General features: G+C 41.8%; 1 protein-coding gene across 4 annotated transcripts in view; it reads right to left on the reverse strand.

Moving 5' to 3' along the window:
- Positions 1 to 16,403, reverse strand: part of cntn1b (contactin 1b) — a 661,974-nt gene that overhangs the window by 84,628 nt on the left and 560,943 nt on the right. For all 4 annotated transcript variants that reach the window (XM_060839985.1, XM_060839987.1, XM_060839988.1 and 1 more), the window contains 2 exons: positions 2,876 to 3,062; positions 561 to 673 (listed from right to left, as the gene is read on the reverse strand). In XM_060839985.1, the coding sequence (XP_060695968.1) occupies positions 561 to 673; positions 2,876 to 3,062 (300 nt within the window). The remainder of the gene's footprint in view (positions 1 to 560; positions 674 to 2,875; positions 3,063 to 16,403) is intronic.

Raw genomic sequence — 16,403 nt, forward strand, 5'->3', positions numbered from 1 at the left:
CCATCATCTGAAGTAGACTTCAGCAGGTCAACCTAGCAGCAGGCTGTACCTCCAGGACAGGAGATGTGGGAGTAAGGATGTACAGAAGTGTATATTTCAGAGTAGTGATTACTTGAACATTTGCTTTTGCTTCCTGTCAAATCAACTGTGATAAAATGTAACAATTGTTTCCACTCCCTTTTATTTTGTTCTGTGCAAAAGAGCAGCTTCAACCATCACCCAAGGTAGGAGGGTATATGAGTGGACAATTGAAATTGGTGCCTCTGTTGCTCCCAGGTCCTAATCTTTAAGGGCTGGTATACCGAAAACGTGGCATGGGAATTAACGTACGTATTTTATAAATGATATGCCCCACTCAGAAGTTTTCTGGCTGTGAAGCTGAACTGTGGCTGACAAAGGAGACAGATGAAAGCGTACAATCCAACGTGGCAAACTTTCGCTCAATGATTTACCCTATTGAGAATCTTAATCAAAAAAAAACTAAACAGTGGATAGGAGATAATGGAGTTTCAACCATTTGATTCACTTTTCGTGCACTTTTTTAAAAACTCATTGCATACCTTGTAGCCCTCCACATTCGACTCATTGTCCAAAGGTGTGACTGCTTCCCAGGAAATCCTGAAATAGGTACCAACCATCGTGGTGTCGATTATTTTTGGAGGCTTACTGGGAGCTGGAAAGTAATTCAATGAAACTCAGATCAGTGGCGCACAAAGGACAAGTCATATTTCAAAGGGATAAGCATCGGCCACAACAGGAGTGCACTTTCCCCAAGATATTTTCAATTACATTTTGAATTAAGAGTATTTTAATGGGCCGATATGTGCAACTTAAAAACTGATGAGACAGCAATAGGAATATTTGGATTTTTTTTACTTTGTTTAGAAAAATCAATATGTGTTCTGTAAAACTTAATCCATTACAACAAATATAAACTACCAGGAGATGGATGCGCTGTAAATTCGGAGGGTGAAAACTAGAATCGTTAGAATTAGACTTTTAGAAAGTTTGACTTGTGCCCATTAGCTGGGAATAACAATTACATTCACCATTCCAAAATGGCGGCTGGAATTGAGCACATGTGCAGGAGACATTTTGGTTCAGTAGTAACACAGAGTAAACTTTTGCCAGTATATACTGAGCAATTAGACCATGACACTAATTTGTGTTTTATTTTTAATTCATTAACGGGATGGGGGAGAATCTGGATAGGCCAACATTTATTGCCCATCCCCAATTGCCCAGAGGGCAGTTAAGAGTCAGCCACATTGCTGTGGGTCTGGAGTCACATGTCGGCCAGAGCAGGTAAGGATGGCAGTTTCCTTCCCATGAGGACGTCAATGAACCATGTGCATTTTTTCAACATTTGGCAATGGATTCATGGTCATCATTTAGCCCCTTAATTCCAATTTTTTTGAATTACATTCAAATTCCACCATTGGCTGTGATTCGAACCAGAAAATGAAGTGTTTGATCCAAGCTGATGTGATTCCTGGACAAGTCAGATTCCAGACTGAAATCTGGCTTGACAGATCATTTTTTGTTTGATTTTTTAAAAATTCAACAAGGTGCTCCTTTATTGAAACAGATGCATAAAATGTTGCAGATTTGTTTTTAACATTAAAATACAGGTTTATAATGCTGCTACTGAGCATCAGTGGTGGAGCGAGTGGATGTGTGTGGATGTGGGGCCAATCAAATGGACTGCTTTGTACTGGGTGGTGTCCTTGACTGTTGGTTGGATCTGAACCCATCCAGGTAAGTGGGGAGTATTCTAACACATGTCTAACTTGTGCTTTGTAGATGGTGGACAGACGTTGGAGAGTCAGGAAGTGAGTAACTCGCAGAGTACCGCTAACCTCTGACCTCTCCTGCAGTCACGGCATTTATGTGGCAAGTCCAGTTCAGTTTCTGGTCAATAGAAAACCACAGGAGGCTGATAGCATGGTATTCAGTAATAGTATTGGCACTAAAAGTCAAGGGGAGAGGTAGTTAGACTCTCTCTTGTTTGAGATGGACATTTCCTGGCACAAATGTTCTTGAATTAAACCTGGTCTTCCTGCACTGGGACATGGACTGCTTCAAAATCTGAGAAGTCATGAATGGTACTGAACATTGTGCAATCATCAACCAACATCCCCACTTCTGATCTTATAATGGAGGGAAGGTCATTGATGAAGCAGCTGAAGGTGGTTCAGCCTAAGACACTACCCCGAGGAACTTCTGCATCGACGTCTTGGAGCTGAGAGGACTGACCTCCAACGACCACAGCCATCTTCTTCTGTGCTAAGTATGACTTCATCCAGTGAAGAGTTTTCCCACGATTCCCACATGACATGGAACCGAATCGAATTGGCTGAAGAATGGCACCTGTGATGCTGAGGACAACTGGAAAATGCTGAGGTAGATCATCCACTCAGATTGCTGCAAGTGCTTCAGCCTCATCATTTACATTGATGTACTGGCTTCCCCATCATTGAGGAAAGGGATATTTGTGTTTGCTCCTCCTCTAGTGCCATTTCAGAGGGCAGTTAAGGACCAAGCAGATTGCTGTGGGTCCAGAGTCACATGTGAAGAGCTTTCCCACTGAAACGTCTGGTCCCCTTTCTGTGAGGGCTCCTTGCTGCAAGAGCCACTACCCACTTTAACTTAGAGGAGTTTTCATCCTGTTTTCACACTGCAGCACTCTCATATTGCTGTCAGCTGGAATGATGAACAGATCTTGAACACCCAACCTCCTGGATCACAAGTGAGAAAGTATTTATTCAGCCAAGCTGATACAATGGAAGTGGAGATGATAAACTGTAGAACAACCAACAGCCACATCTTCAGTAAAGGTGATGCTAAAATCTCACAGCAATCAAATGATACATACGTGCTTTCCTTGTCGTGATGGCAATTTGTTGACTCGAAGGTCCAACTCCTGCTTTGTTGTAGGCCCTGACCTCTACATAGTAACGTGTGTGGGGTTTAAGATCTCGGACTCTGGCTGTGGTGTTAGTTCCAATTGTTCTTACTCTCTGAGCAGCAGCCTCGGTGTCAATGTCCCTTCGGTACCTGATCTGCAAAACAGAGTAGAATCGTTTAGTTACCACATGTGGTGTTGAAAGCACCATGGTTCAATAAACTCGAGCAGTAAATGGCCCAACCTTAAAGCAACAGGGCGTGACAGATTTTGAATTGAGTCTGCTACGTGGGAGGAAGCTGCAAGTTACTGGGGATCAGGAGAGGTGTGGGTGTTTTGGGATGTTGCAACTGGCTTTAGCATCCTTGGGTTAAGGCAGCAGTAAAATCAGGCCACTGCAGATTGCATGTAGTGACTCCTGTTGGAAGGGCACAAGGGGGGTGAAAAGGAGGATAATCCTCATTTTAGGCCAGATTCAAGATTTGGCTGTTGCATTAGTTGTGGATCACACTGAGCATCAAAGCTTCAGCAGCATTGTGACGTCAGCAGAAATACTGGAAAATATCTGCTGCTCTTGACTCTCCCTCCCTCAGCATGGCTAAACATGCTTGAGGAAACTGGAAAGGAGGAAGCCAGCAACACTTGCCTTACACCTCCCTTTGATGCAACCCCCCAACTCAAACTGTCACAGCACGGTGGCTCAGTGGTTAGCACTGCTGCCTCACAAAACCAGGGTCCCAGGTTTGATTCCAGCTTCGGGCGACTGTCTGTATGGAGTTTGATCATTCTCTGCGTGGGTTTCCTCTGGGTCCTCTGGTTTCCTCCCATAATCCAAAGATGTGTAGGTCAGACGAATTGGCCATGCTAAATTGCCCATAGTGTTAGGTGCATTAGTTGGAGAGAAATGGGTCTGGGTGGGTTACTTGGTGTGGACTTGTTGGGCCAAAGGGCTTGTTTCCACACTATAGGGAAGTAATCTAAAACCTTGAAACTTTTCCTCATGAACCATAATTTAAATCTAAGCCACTGTGCAGGGTACTAACAGGATCATTTCAGCCAGATATTTTACACTCCGTCCAATATTAACTTCCACTGATCTAGCTATTCGGACAAGGTTAAAATGACCCATCAAGAGCACTGGAAACAGGAACATATGCCGCCTCAGTAAAACCCGCTCTGCAATTTAATACAATCATGACTGATCCTCAATTTCAACTCTACTTTTCCATCTACGTATCTTATCCCTTGATTTCCTCAGAAAAAAACATCCATCTATCTCAGCCTTAAACATTTTCACTGATGGAGCATTCAAAAACCTCTGGGGCAGGTAGTATTCACATCCCTTTGAGAAAATAAATCTCTTATTGTTGTCCGACTTGGTTATCCCAAGACTCAGTGGCGTCTGGGATCCCCAGTCCAGGGGAAACGGCCTCTCGCTGTCTATCCAGTCAAATTTCTTCAGAATCTCAATGAAACCCGAGAGAATACAGACCTGATTTACTCAACATATTATATCACAAGACAATGCTCTCATCTCAAAATCCAGGCCAGTAAACATCACCTTCAATGTACTTGTAGCCTACATTAAATATGGAGTTCAAAACTGTAAATGGCTCTTGAGGTGTGTCTCAAAGCCCTATAAAACTGTAACAAGACTTATTTTTTTCTTGTACTCCAGCCTTCTTGCAATAAAGACCAACATCTCATTTGCCTTCCTACTTGCGTGCTGCACTTGCAAGTTAACTTTTCATGTATGAGTACATCCAAGTCGCTCTGAATATCAACGTTTACAAGTCTGATACCTTTTTAAAGATGTTCTGATTTTCTATTTTTGTTGCCAAAATTGTTAACCTCACATTTTTCCATCTGGCATCTCAGTGCCCTGTCGTTTAGTCTGTCTATATCCGTTTGCAATCTTTTTGCAATATCTTCACTTTGTATTTTCAATGATCTCAGATATCTTATTCTTAACCTCTTTGATTAAAACAGTAATACAGAATGTAAATAGCTGAGGTCCAAGCACTGATCTTTGTAACACTCTTCTAGTTACAGCTTGCTGACTGGAAAATGCCCCATTTATTCTTACTCGCTGCTTTCTGTTTGATAACTGATTGCTGTCCATGCTTGTGTACCAATTGAACTCCATAAGCTCTAGTTTTATTAAGATTTTGTGTGGCACCTTATCAAATACCTTTTGCAACTTATCAACTGGTTCATTTTCATCAAACCCACGAGATAAAAGAGACTGATAATTTTGTGAAACATGATTTCATTCTTGTAAAACTAAGTTGGCTTGTCAGATCACACTTTGATGTTCTAAGTACTTTGACAAGACGTCTGTAGTCAGACAGTCAGTATTGTTCTAATCACAGATGTCAGGATAACTTGAATCATGATGGTACACTGGCAACCTTCCAATCTTTACATGAAATCACTGACTCATAGAATCCCTACAATGCATAGAATCCCTGCAAAGAGGCTGTTCAGCCCATTGGAGTATTCTACCCATTAGATGACCATTGCTCCTTTTCAAAAAAAGGTTTGTGTCTTTTAGAAATTAATAGGCACAAATTAAAATGATGCACACAACGTGAACATCTCTCCAAATGCACTATCGACCCCATGACTGATCAGTGCCTCCATAGAGTTCACTAAGCCCATGCCCCAAAGACTTTGAGGCATGGCTGCCTGCTTGTGACACATGCCTTTGCTTGCCACATAACCAGCTGGCACACTGGGCAGCTGTGAGATTGACATGGCACATTGCCATGCAGCAACATGCCCACTCCCTTAACTGAGGCCTGGACTATCAAAGCAAGCTGTCTGATTGGGTATCTGCACAAGACATGGCATAGCGGTAGGGAGCAAGCAGTTAGGAGCTACGTGTGTGTGTGAGTAATAAGTGAGCAAGCAAACAGCCCTGAGATGCAACTTGGTCCAATCCTTCAACTGCGTGCTTGTCCTTGCACACCATGAGTCCTTGCCATTGCCTTTCAACCCTTGTTGCCTTTGTGCAAACCTGTACTCCCAGAGTATCCTGCCACTGTATTGGATAGCTGCTATGATGGTAGAGAGGGGTTGGCAAATGCAGGATACCAATGTTCGTGGATGAGGAACATTTCTAAGATCAAAAAGAGTGGCGCTGACAAAGCACAGCAGGTCAGGCAGCGTCTGAGGAGCAGGAGAATCGACGTTTCAGATAGAAAGCTGAGTCAAGTTGTGGCAGCAACTCTTAATTGGAACTCACCACTCAGAGTCAAGAATCCTGCAGTGCCACTTGTCAACAGCATAAAAGATGGAGAGAGATTCTGCTGACATCAAGATGAGCCTCGTTGGGTTCAGCTGATTTTGCCACAAATCTTGGAATAGTCCCCATTGCTCACAAGCCTAGAACATTCCACACAATTTCATTTCATTTCTGAGTTTTGAGGGTGTTGTTGGGTTATCTCTAAATTTGCTTATAATCTTATAAAACTGAGGTTAATAGCTCAGTGCATTAGAAAGGGTAGACAGAAAGAATGAAAAGTAAGCTGTAGCCTAGTAACAAGATGTCATAGACAGAAGCAGAAACAAGTTATTTTAGAAAGATAGAACCATTCAGAAGGTCAATCAGTTTATAGGTTTCTTTGAGAGAAAAAGCAGCTCTTTCAGAGAGCTGCAACAATAGCAGTGCAGATTAGCAGTCTTTAAATAGTCACAGCATCAGGAAAGTCGTCCTGGGTAACCTAATGTTTGTAAGAGAAATGCTTCACAATCAGAAGGGTCTGGAAGAATATTTGAGAAACCTGTGTTAAGAAAGAAGTGAGCTATGTAAATAGGAAAGCACGTGACTCAAAGAAATAATGCTAAGTGAATGCAGGAATTTGCTAAAAAGATACCAATTATAGCCGTGCTCACTAAACAAGGAAACAGGGTGACCCTTCGCTGAGTTTGAATATCTGTATGGTTGTTGCTGAGGGTAAAAGGATTGAATCTTTTTCACCAATGTTTGTAAGACTATTGTAATAATTATTGTATCATTCATGATCTTTCCTTTTGTGAGATAAACTTTGATGTTCTTTTGTGAAGGAGATACTGGCAACCTCTTGAAAGCATGTTCAGTGATTGATCACTGCAAGAAACAAAGAGCAAAAATAAAACTTTTGTACGATCAAGCCTTTGGGATCTGACTTGTCCGGTATTACCATCAGCTGGGATCGGAACAGGAGTGATTCAGAGAGAGTGCACTGACTATAAAAGTTGGGAAGTCATGTTGCGACTGTACAGGACATTGGTTAGGCCACTTTGGAATATAGCATTCAATTCTGGTCTCCCTGTTATAGGAAAGATATTGTTAAACTTGAAAGGGTTCAGAAAAGATTTACAAGGATATTGCCGGGGTTAGAGAGTTTGAGCTATAGGGAGAGGTTGACAGGACTGGGGCTGTTTTCCCTGAAGCATCAGAGGCTGAGGGGTGACCTTATAGAGGTTTATAAAATCATGAGGGGCATGGGTAGGGTGAATAGACAAGGTCTTTTTGCTAGGGCAGGGGAGTCCAAAACCAGAGGGCATAGGTTTAAAGTGAGGGGGGAAGGATTTAAAAGAGACCTGAGGGGCAACCTTTTCACACAGAGGGTGGTATGTGTATGGAATGAGCAGCCGGAGGAAGTGGTGGAGACTCTCCAATTACAGCATTTCAAAGGCATCTGGGTGGGTACATGAATAGGAAGGGTTTAAAGGGATATAGTCTAAATGCTGGGAAATGGGGCTAGATTAATTTAGAATATCTGAGTTGGACAGAAAGGTCCATTTCCATGCTATATAACTCTATGACTGTGGTGAGAAATAGGTGGGTGAATAGATTAATGAACACACTCATATGATAAGATGTTGCATGATGTACTTATTTCCTCCTTTTTATTTTGGAACTTACAAGCTAAAACGACATGTACTTTATAGTTGGATACTCATTCCTGACCACAAAGAGACTTCTGTAGCTGTGTTGTGTTTTACACTGCCTGAGACGGTCTCAAATAAATCTTGTTTTCTTTGAGTGTAGACATTAATGATGCAATACTGTGCCTACACACCGAGAATGAATTCACATACATCAAACATTTTGAGGTCTGTTGAGTGTTAAATTAACCTGAAGACACTTAGCACAGGGCTAGACCACATTTTTCATGGAAGGTACTCATATCACTGTTGCACCCTCTGGATAATTTTTCGTTAGCTCGCAATCCATAGTACAATAGCCTTTCTTCCAAGCTTAGCTAACAGGTCATGACATCACCTCCTCCACGGTCTCTCTCTCACTCTCAATCTCTATTTTGACATCTAATGGTCCCAAGTTATGCAGAAAATCACTGTTCTTTTAGGGATGACTGACACAGTATGGGAGCTGCCCATTTAAAATTTATTTTCCTCTAAGATAAACTTCAAAGAGTGAGGGCAGGAAAAACCAGGTTCCCTCTCTACTAGTGCTTCTGAGCTATCGAGACAGCATTAGAGAGACAATGAAGAAATGTCCCAGAAGAAGTCATTGTTTAAGGATCAAAGGATGAGTTCAGACAGACTGTTACTGAAGGATTAAGTATTTTAAATCATTCTGCAAACTTGTATTGTTTTTGTTGATTTTGCTTACACTATTTTTGATTAATCTATCCCATACTTCACAGCTGTTCGTACATTGGTAGTATGTTTGTCTTCTGCTGTTCTAAGTTCAGGAGATTGTTAAACAGCTTAAGTAATCTCCAGTCAGAATGAAAGGATGTAATAGGTGATATTTAGAAATTCATAATCAGGCAAAATCAGCATGGCTTAATGAAGAGCACATCATGCCTCACAAATTTGTGAGAATTACTTGAAAAATTAACAATCAGGACATATAAAGAGGTATCAGTGGATGCATTAGATTTGGATTTCCAAAGCACTTCATGATAAACTACTTAGTAAGGAGAAAGTGAGGACTGCAGATGCTGGAGATCAGAGCTGAAAATGTGTTGCTGGAAAAGCGCTCATCCAAGGAGAAGGAGAATCGACGTTTCGGGCATGAGCCCTTCTTCAGGAATCACTTAGTAAGGACCTATGGTGTTAAGAGTTGTTTATTAGAATGGAGAACAGATTGGGTAACTGATTGAAGACAGAGAGTTGGGTTAAGGGTGTCATTTCGAGCATGGCATCCTGTACCTAGCGGAGTGCTACCAGGATCAGTGCTGGCCCCCAATTATATTCAATATATAATGACGACTTAGATGGAGTTACATGAATGGGCAAAAGCTTGGTCGATGGACTATAATATGGGAAAATGTGAGGTTATACACACTGGCAAGATTAAAGGAGCTAAATATCATTTAACTGGAGAAAGATTGCACAAACCTACAGTACAGAAGGGTTTGGGAGTCCTCATGTACAAAACACAAAATGCTAGTATAGACAGTCAGCAGGAAATAGGGAAAGCACAAGGAATATTGGCCTTTATTTGAAAAGAGTATATAAAGGGAAGTCTTGCAAGACGTATACAAGGCTCTAGTGGGACCACATTTGGAATAGTGTGAACAGTTTTGATCCCCTTAATCGGTGGAAAGCTGTACTTGCATTGGAGGAAGATCACTAGCTTGATCCCAGGTATGGAGGGATTTACTTATAAGGAGCAACTGATTCGGTTGGGCTTGTACTTCATGAAGTTTTTAATATTGACAGGAGACGTTTTTGAAACATTCAAGATTCTTAGAAGGCTTGATCAGGTAGAAATGGAGATATTGGGAGATCTAGGACCAGAGGCACAATCTCCGAAATAGGAATCACCTACTGAAGTCAGAAACGAGGAGAATTTCTTCTCTCAGAGAGTAGTGAATCTGAGGAATTCTTTATCACAGAGGGCTATAGAGGCTGGGTAATTAAGTGACATGCGCTTGGCTGAGATAGGCCTATTTTTAATCAGTAGGAGAATCAAGGATATGGGAAAGAAGCCGAAAAGTGGAGGTGAGGATTGTCAGATGAGATCAGATCTCATTGAATCGCGTAGCAATCGCAATGGACAGAGTGACTAATTTAGAATCTCTACAGAATCCCTACAGTGTGGAAACAGGCCATTTGGCCCAACAAGTCCACATCAACCCACTGAAGAGTATCGTACCCACCCATTACCCCTACCCTAAATGCACCTAGCCTACACATTCCTGAACACTATGGGCAATTTAACACGGCCAACTTTCCTAACCTGCAAATCTTCGGACTGTGGGAGGAAACTGGAGCACACTGAGGAAACCCACGCAGACATAGGAAGAATGTGCAAACTCCACCCAGATAGTCAGCCGAGGCTGGAATCGAACCCAGGTCCCTGCCGCTATGAGGCAGCAGTGCTAACCACTGACCTACTCTTTTTCCAAGCAGGATTTCTGCTCATATGCTTGGCGGTAGGCAGCTAAAACGCAGGTAGTACTTTTGTTCACTTGGAACTGGGCTGAGTTCCTGAAGCTCATTTCCTACGGAAAACCTCAGACAAAGACTTTCTCCCAGATGTTGAAGACCTTAATCTACAGTATCACCTACTTCTCAGTGAAAAAGGTTTCTGTTTGTCTGCTGGCCTGATGACATGACTCAGTATGTGGACTTATCGGATATGGAGAATGAGCTCATGATTGAACATCTGAGCAAAATCCTGAATGAATGCCACTTGGCTGCATTCCCAATACAACACAAGGAATTAATTAAAGGTTGTCTTTGCAGCAATAGGACACAGTGGAGGCAACAACCAACATAATTTCACAACAAAAGAAGTAACATGCACCATGGATACTGAAGTTTAGCCAGCTTCATTAAATATGCTTCAAACTGTTTGGAGACAACCAGAGAGGAAAGTACTGTCTGCACAAGTGGTTGACTGTCTGTATTCACACTGGCATTGTCAGGGGAAGCTCTTAAGCAGTGGCGATCAGTGGAACAGCAGTCAAGAGGAGTATTATTCCCAGACAAGTGTATTTGGTAACCTGTCAGAAACCAAATCTGCACATAGTGGCCTCAGCGCAATGTAATCCTGGCGTCCGTGGTGTTACACCAGCACACTCTTTAATCCGATGGCTGGGTTTAAGCAAATACCTTCTACAATGAATGGCAAGCTCAAGTTTCTTTTCTTTTCGACTATTGAACATAGAACAGTACAGCACAGGAACGGGTGCCGAATGTGACGCCAAATTAAACAAATCTCTTCTGCCTGCCCTCGGTCCATACCCCTCCATTCCTTGCATATTCATGTGCTTATCTCAAAAGTCCTTAGATGCCCTTTTACCTATCTGCCTCCAGCACCACACCCTGAGCAGTGCATTCTAAACTCCTACCACTTTGTGTCAAAAAACTTGTCCCTTGCATCCCCTTTGAGCTTTCCCCCTCTCATCTTCAGTGCATGCCAACTCTGGGAAAAAAATATTGTGACTATCAACCCTATCTATGCACCTCATAATTTTATAGACTTCTAATAAGTCTCCCCTCAGCCTCCACCACTCCAGAGAAAGCAATCTGAGTATTTCTCACCTCTCCTTGCAGCTCAAACCCTCTCATCCAAGCACTGAATGCAGAGGTGCAACTTTTACTAAAGCTTGAATAATTTTTGTGCAGCAGAAATGACACCGGTGGGATTAAAGCGATTCTTTATGTCCATTTTTTCTCCCATAGCTTTGGTTTACTCTGGCCCACAATGGTCCATTATATTTTGCAGGCTGCTTTAATACCTGAAATATTCCTCGGATGCTGCCTGAACTGCTGTGCTTTTCCAGCACCTCTAATCCAGCATCTGCAGTCATTGTTTTTACCTGAAATATTACTGTTTAACTTGAGGCACAACACATTACTGCAGTGGACAAAGCCTGTTCTTAATTTCAAATGCTGCTCAAATATTACTAATGAGTTATACTGTCACAGAATAACTTCTTACAATTATCTATAGTATTATCTATAGAATCATTCTTACCAGATTGTGACGATGTTCATGCAATGGCAGTTATGGTTTTATTGTATGCACTCACTGTAATATTTCCTGAGGTCAAACATCCAAATAAGAAAACGCTGCAAAGACTGAAACTACTTCTTACCATTGCGAACTCCTTCACTAACTGTTATGCATTAGGGAAAACAAAGAGGCCCAGGGATTTGGGGTTACTTTAGTTGGTGTAAATCTCTCCTTGTGATGGTATCACAACCCCTTGGTTGGATTTTCTCCTTTGAACTCGTAGACAAATGACCATTTCTGGACCATTCATGGGAAATTCACCATCAGTCTTGTGAAAACCAGTCTTACAGGAAGGCATTAAAAATTCACTGATTCCATAAAGTAACATGATAAAATATGACTGAATCACTCACCCAAATGTATTTCAACTGGCCTCCCAGCCAAAACTCAGAAACACCAGTTCACCAAAAACAAATCACCATTGATGCCACTTTTTACACAGTTTTTAAAAATAAGTCAACTTTTTTTCCCCTGTCCTTGCCCAAGAGCAACTTTTACAATGGGTCTGCTCATCTCATAGCTCTGTTGAGAAATACTTCACAGGGTGAGATGCTTAGCTGTCAGGTGCAAGAACAAAGTCAGTTTGATTCCAGTTGTCAGCTGAGGAGATGTCAGAGTTCTCCTGATGCTCGGCAAGAAAATTTAGAAAAGAACAAACAGTTGAGTTCTTGTTCCTGGCCACTCTCGAGAGACTGGACTCTGGAAGCCATCTGCAGGTTTGTGTATTCATCTGGCTGGATAACTCGTAAATTAAATGACAGTGTACATACATGTAACATCTTTGAGAACATCAGCGGGACCCAAATTTCTTCACAATCACAGAAGCACTTGCTTTAAAAAGAAAGCAATCATTGCTTTAATGCAACAAAGGCCAGCCAACCTTTCATAACTAAAATAAGAATGGTCAGATAATTTGAATGATGTTAACCAAGTGATAAATATTGGCTAAGCTACTGGGCAGACCTTCCTTCTACACCAAGGACAGTACTGTAAGTTTTTTAAAGGCCCATCTGAGGGGCACAAAAGGTGACTGTCTAATGCCTCACATGAAAGACACCACCTCCAACACAGGACTGTCAACCTGGATTGTGTGTGCAACTTTAGTATCGAAGTTGGAAGGTCATGTTGTGGCTGTACAGGACCTTGGTTAGGCCACTTTTGGAAGACTGCATCAGTTCTGGTCTCCCTGCTATAGGAAGGATGTTGTGAAACTTGAAAGGGTTCAGGGAAGATATACAAGAATGTTGCCAGGGTTGGAGGGTTTGATATAAAGAGTGGTTGAGTAGGCTGGGGCTATTTTCCCTGCAGCATCACAGGCTGAGGGGTGACCTTATAGAGGTTTATAAAATCAAGAGGTGCATGGATAGCAAAAATAGACAGAGTCTTTCCCCTGGGGTGGAGGAGTCTAAAACTACAGCGCATAGGTTTAACGTGAGAGGGACCTAAGGGACAACGTTTTCATGCAGAAGGTGGCATGTGTATGGAATAAGCTACCTGAGGAAGTGGTGGTGGCTGGCACAATGACAACATTTAAAAGGCATCCAAGTGGGTACATGAATAGGAAGGGTTTGGAGGGATCTGGTCAAATGCTGGTAAATGGGACTAGATTTATCTAGGATATCTAGTCAGCATGGACAAGTTAGACTGAAGGGTCTGTTTCCATGCTGTGCATCTCTATGACTCTAAGTGTCTGAACTGGGAGTTGAATCCACGGCCCTCTGTACCAGCAAAGCCACAGCAGATCAATGGTAATTGAAGCAGCAGTGGCTCCAAATAAATGACAGGTGCTGGCTGGGTGCCTCCAGTGGCCATCATGTCATTGTTCAGGCTTCTGCTTGAACAGCAGTCACCTGGAAATGAGGTACATATAGATCCTGAGGCTTTGGTTATCATTGGTCATTGTAAACATGATGCGAGGGATACGGCAAACAACTGAAGGAAGAATGTCTTTTTTCTCAGCAAAGTTGCCAGCATGTTGCTTGTGAAACTGATATGGCTTCCTTGTTGTGATCTTTAGAATGCAAATATTTTTGAGATGAGGCTGTCTTCAGCAGCACTGTGTCAGCCTTCTGGCTCCAGCAAATTCTTAACATAACCAAAATGGTAGAAGTTATCAGTAAAGCAACTGAGAACATTAGAACATGGGTTGGTAGTTCAATCCCTCAGGCCTATCTTGTCATGCAACTGGATCACATCAACTCCCTTTTCCCATCTTTACTTCTTATCCCTCTCCTTACAAATGTCGGTCAGTCTCGAAGGTTAATATGACCCAAGTACCTAAGCATTCTAGCGAGGGAATGTCAGATTTCTACTCACCGCTAAGCAAAAACAAATGCTTCGAGCTTTTCTCTGAGCTTGAACTTTGATCATGAAGTGTTGCTCCCAATCCCACAAGAGAAAATTGTATCTTTCCACCTACCTCTAACGTACGCCAACGTCACACACACACCAACTGGCAATTTATGAGTGACAAGTTTGGATTGTTTTTATCGGGATGGGACCATTCGTCAAAGCACATTCGCTGCCAACGATTCACCACTGCCCTTTCACCATCAAGAACACTTAGCCACCGTCCACTGGCTACTGAAGACGATTCACCACCACAAGTAACTCATATACTTTGAATTTGTGTTTGCATTGTTTCAGTCACAACTTCTTTTCATTACAGGAAAGATTTTTTTAAGCTTGATTAGATTAGATTACTTACATTGATTAGATTAGATTACTTACAGTGTGGAAACAGGCCCATTGGCCCAACAAGTCCACACCGACCCGTCGAAGCGCACCCACCCAGACCCATTCCGCTATATTTACCCCTGCACCTAACACTATGGGCAATTTACCACAGCCAATTCACCTAACCTGCACATTTTTGGACTGTGGGAGGAAACCGGCGCACCCAGAGGAAATCCATGCAGACATGGGGAGAATGTGCGAACTTCAAACAGTCAGTCGCCTGAGACTTGTATTTTTAGAACAGGAATTTTTAGTATGGAAACAGAAATTATTACTAAACGTGGAAATAAGAAGTTTTACCAGGATGGTTTTATATCAGTGCTATGACAGAATGTTTTCCTGAAGTTGGAATTAGCCAATAAAATGATATTTATTTTGCCTCTTTTTAATCAATATGTAGTATGTAGTTGTATAAATAAAGGGGACTGCAAGTATGAAAGAACAGGTGGGAGGGAAAACAATCAGTACATATGTATATTTCCGGGGGTGAATAGTCTCCAGAGGTCAAACGGCCCCAGTGGAGAAACGCTGGTGACGAACCGGCAGTGGCTAATCATCGGTAGTGAATGTGCCGTGGCAAATCGTCACCAACCCTGTTTTTATTGTGACACACTAATGGCTAAATTCTGCACGAAATGAGGTTGCCAACAATATGACCTTAATTGACACCTAAATTGGGTGGACCCGAAAACTAAGCAGAAGACTGACAATTCCGTTAAGCCTTTATCCAAGCTTCCATGACTCACTCTCCACACTCCATTATTCTCTCATTGGCAAGCTATTCTTGCTAACTATCTCCTAGCCAATTAACTTGCCTACCTTTGCCAACACAATCGAAATAATCACATTCAATCTCAAATCCTTGCCCATCGAGACTTCTTAAGCTGGATGACTATTTGACTTGGATGCTTGTGAATCTTTCAACTACTAAGCTTAAGGGTTCATGAGATACTTCCTAGAGCTGCGTCACGAATATATCTTATCTCCAAAAACCTTCCAAGAATCATTTAATGGTCCTTCATTAGAATATTCTTCTTATTTTTCTTAGTGTGCACCCGTTCCACTTTAACGTGCTCTCATCCATTACAGATGCAGAGTACTATGCAAATACAAATCATTGTTGTTACTATTGCCTGTCTTTCAATGCGGCAAGCATTGTAGGACTTGTCTGGAATTGTGGCAAAGAACGTTTTGTGGTCCAACTTTTGCCTTCTGTCACTCCAAGCCTTTCACTGTAACAGTATACCTAGTCCTTGCTCCCCTAATTCTGAAATTAAGGTTTCAAGAAACTGCAGCATTTAATCAGTAGAAAATGCAACTCCTATTAATTTCCATTGCTAAAACAATGTAATTATTTCTTCTAACAGTCTTCTCAAAGTAATTTCCTGCACATTCCTATGGGAGCCAAATGCTTAAGTGTATCCCTTTAATATCTGTCCAGCTTCCACATCAAAAGAAATCACCAGAGACTTTTGAGCCTTTCTATATTCTCAGAAGGAATGGCTCCTTGACTGCTAAATTCATTTCATATTCTTGCATCATCTCTATGATATGTGCTTCTGATTTTACCCATCGGATCCTTCTGGAAAATACTCTGTGTTCTTTAGGCAAAGCAATGTTCAGGCTGACTGAATTAAAATGATGTAGCACTTTCTCAGTGTATATATGTATATCACAGTCATAACACTGTTTATTTAGTTAAATCCCCCATTATAATTATATTATACAATCAAACAACTGAAATAGCAAAACCATTTTTTACAAAATTTGCATAAT

The sequence above is a fragment of the Hemiscyllium ocellatum genome, chromosome 19, assembly GCF_020745735.1.
Source record: "Hemiscyllium ocellatum isolate sHemOce1 chromosome 19, sHemOce1.pat.X.cur, whole genome shotgun sequence".
Taxonomy (NCBI): domain Eukaryota; kingdom Metazoa; phylum Chordata; class Chondrichthyes; order Orectolobiformes; family Hemiscylliidae; genus Hemiscyllium; species Hemiscyllium ocellatum.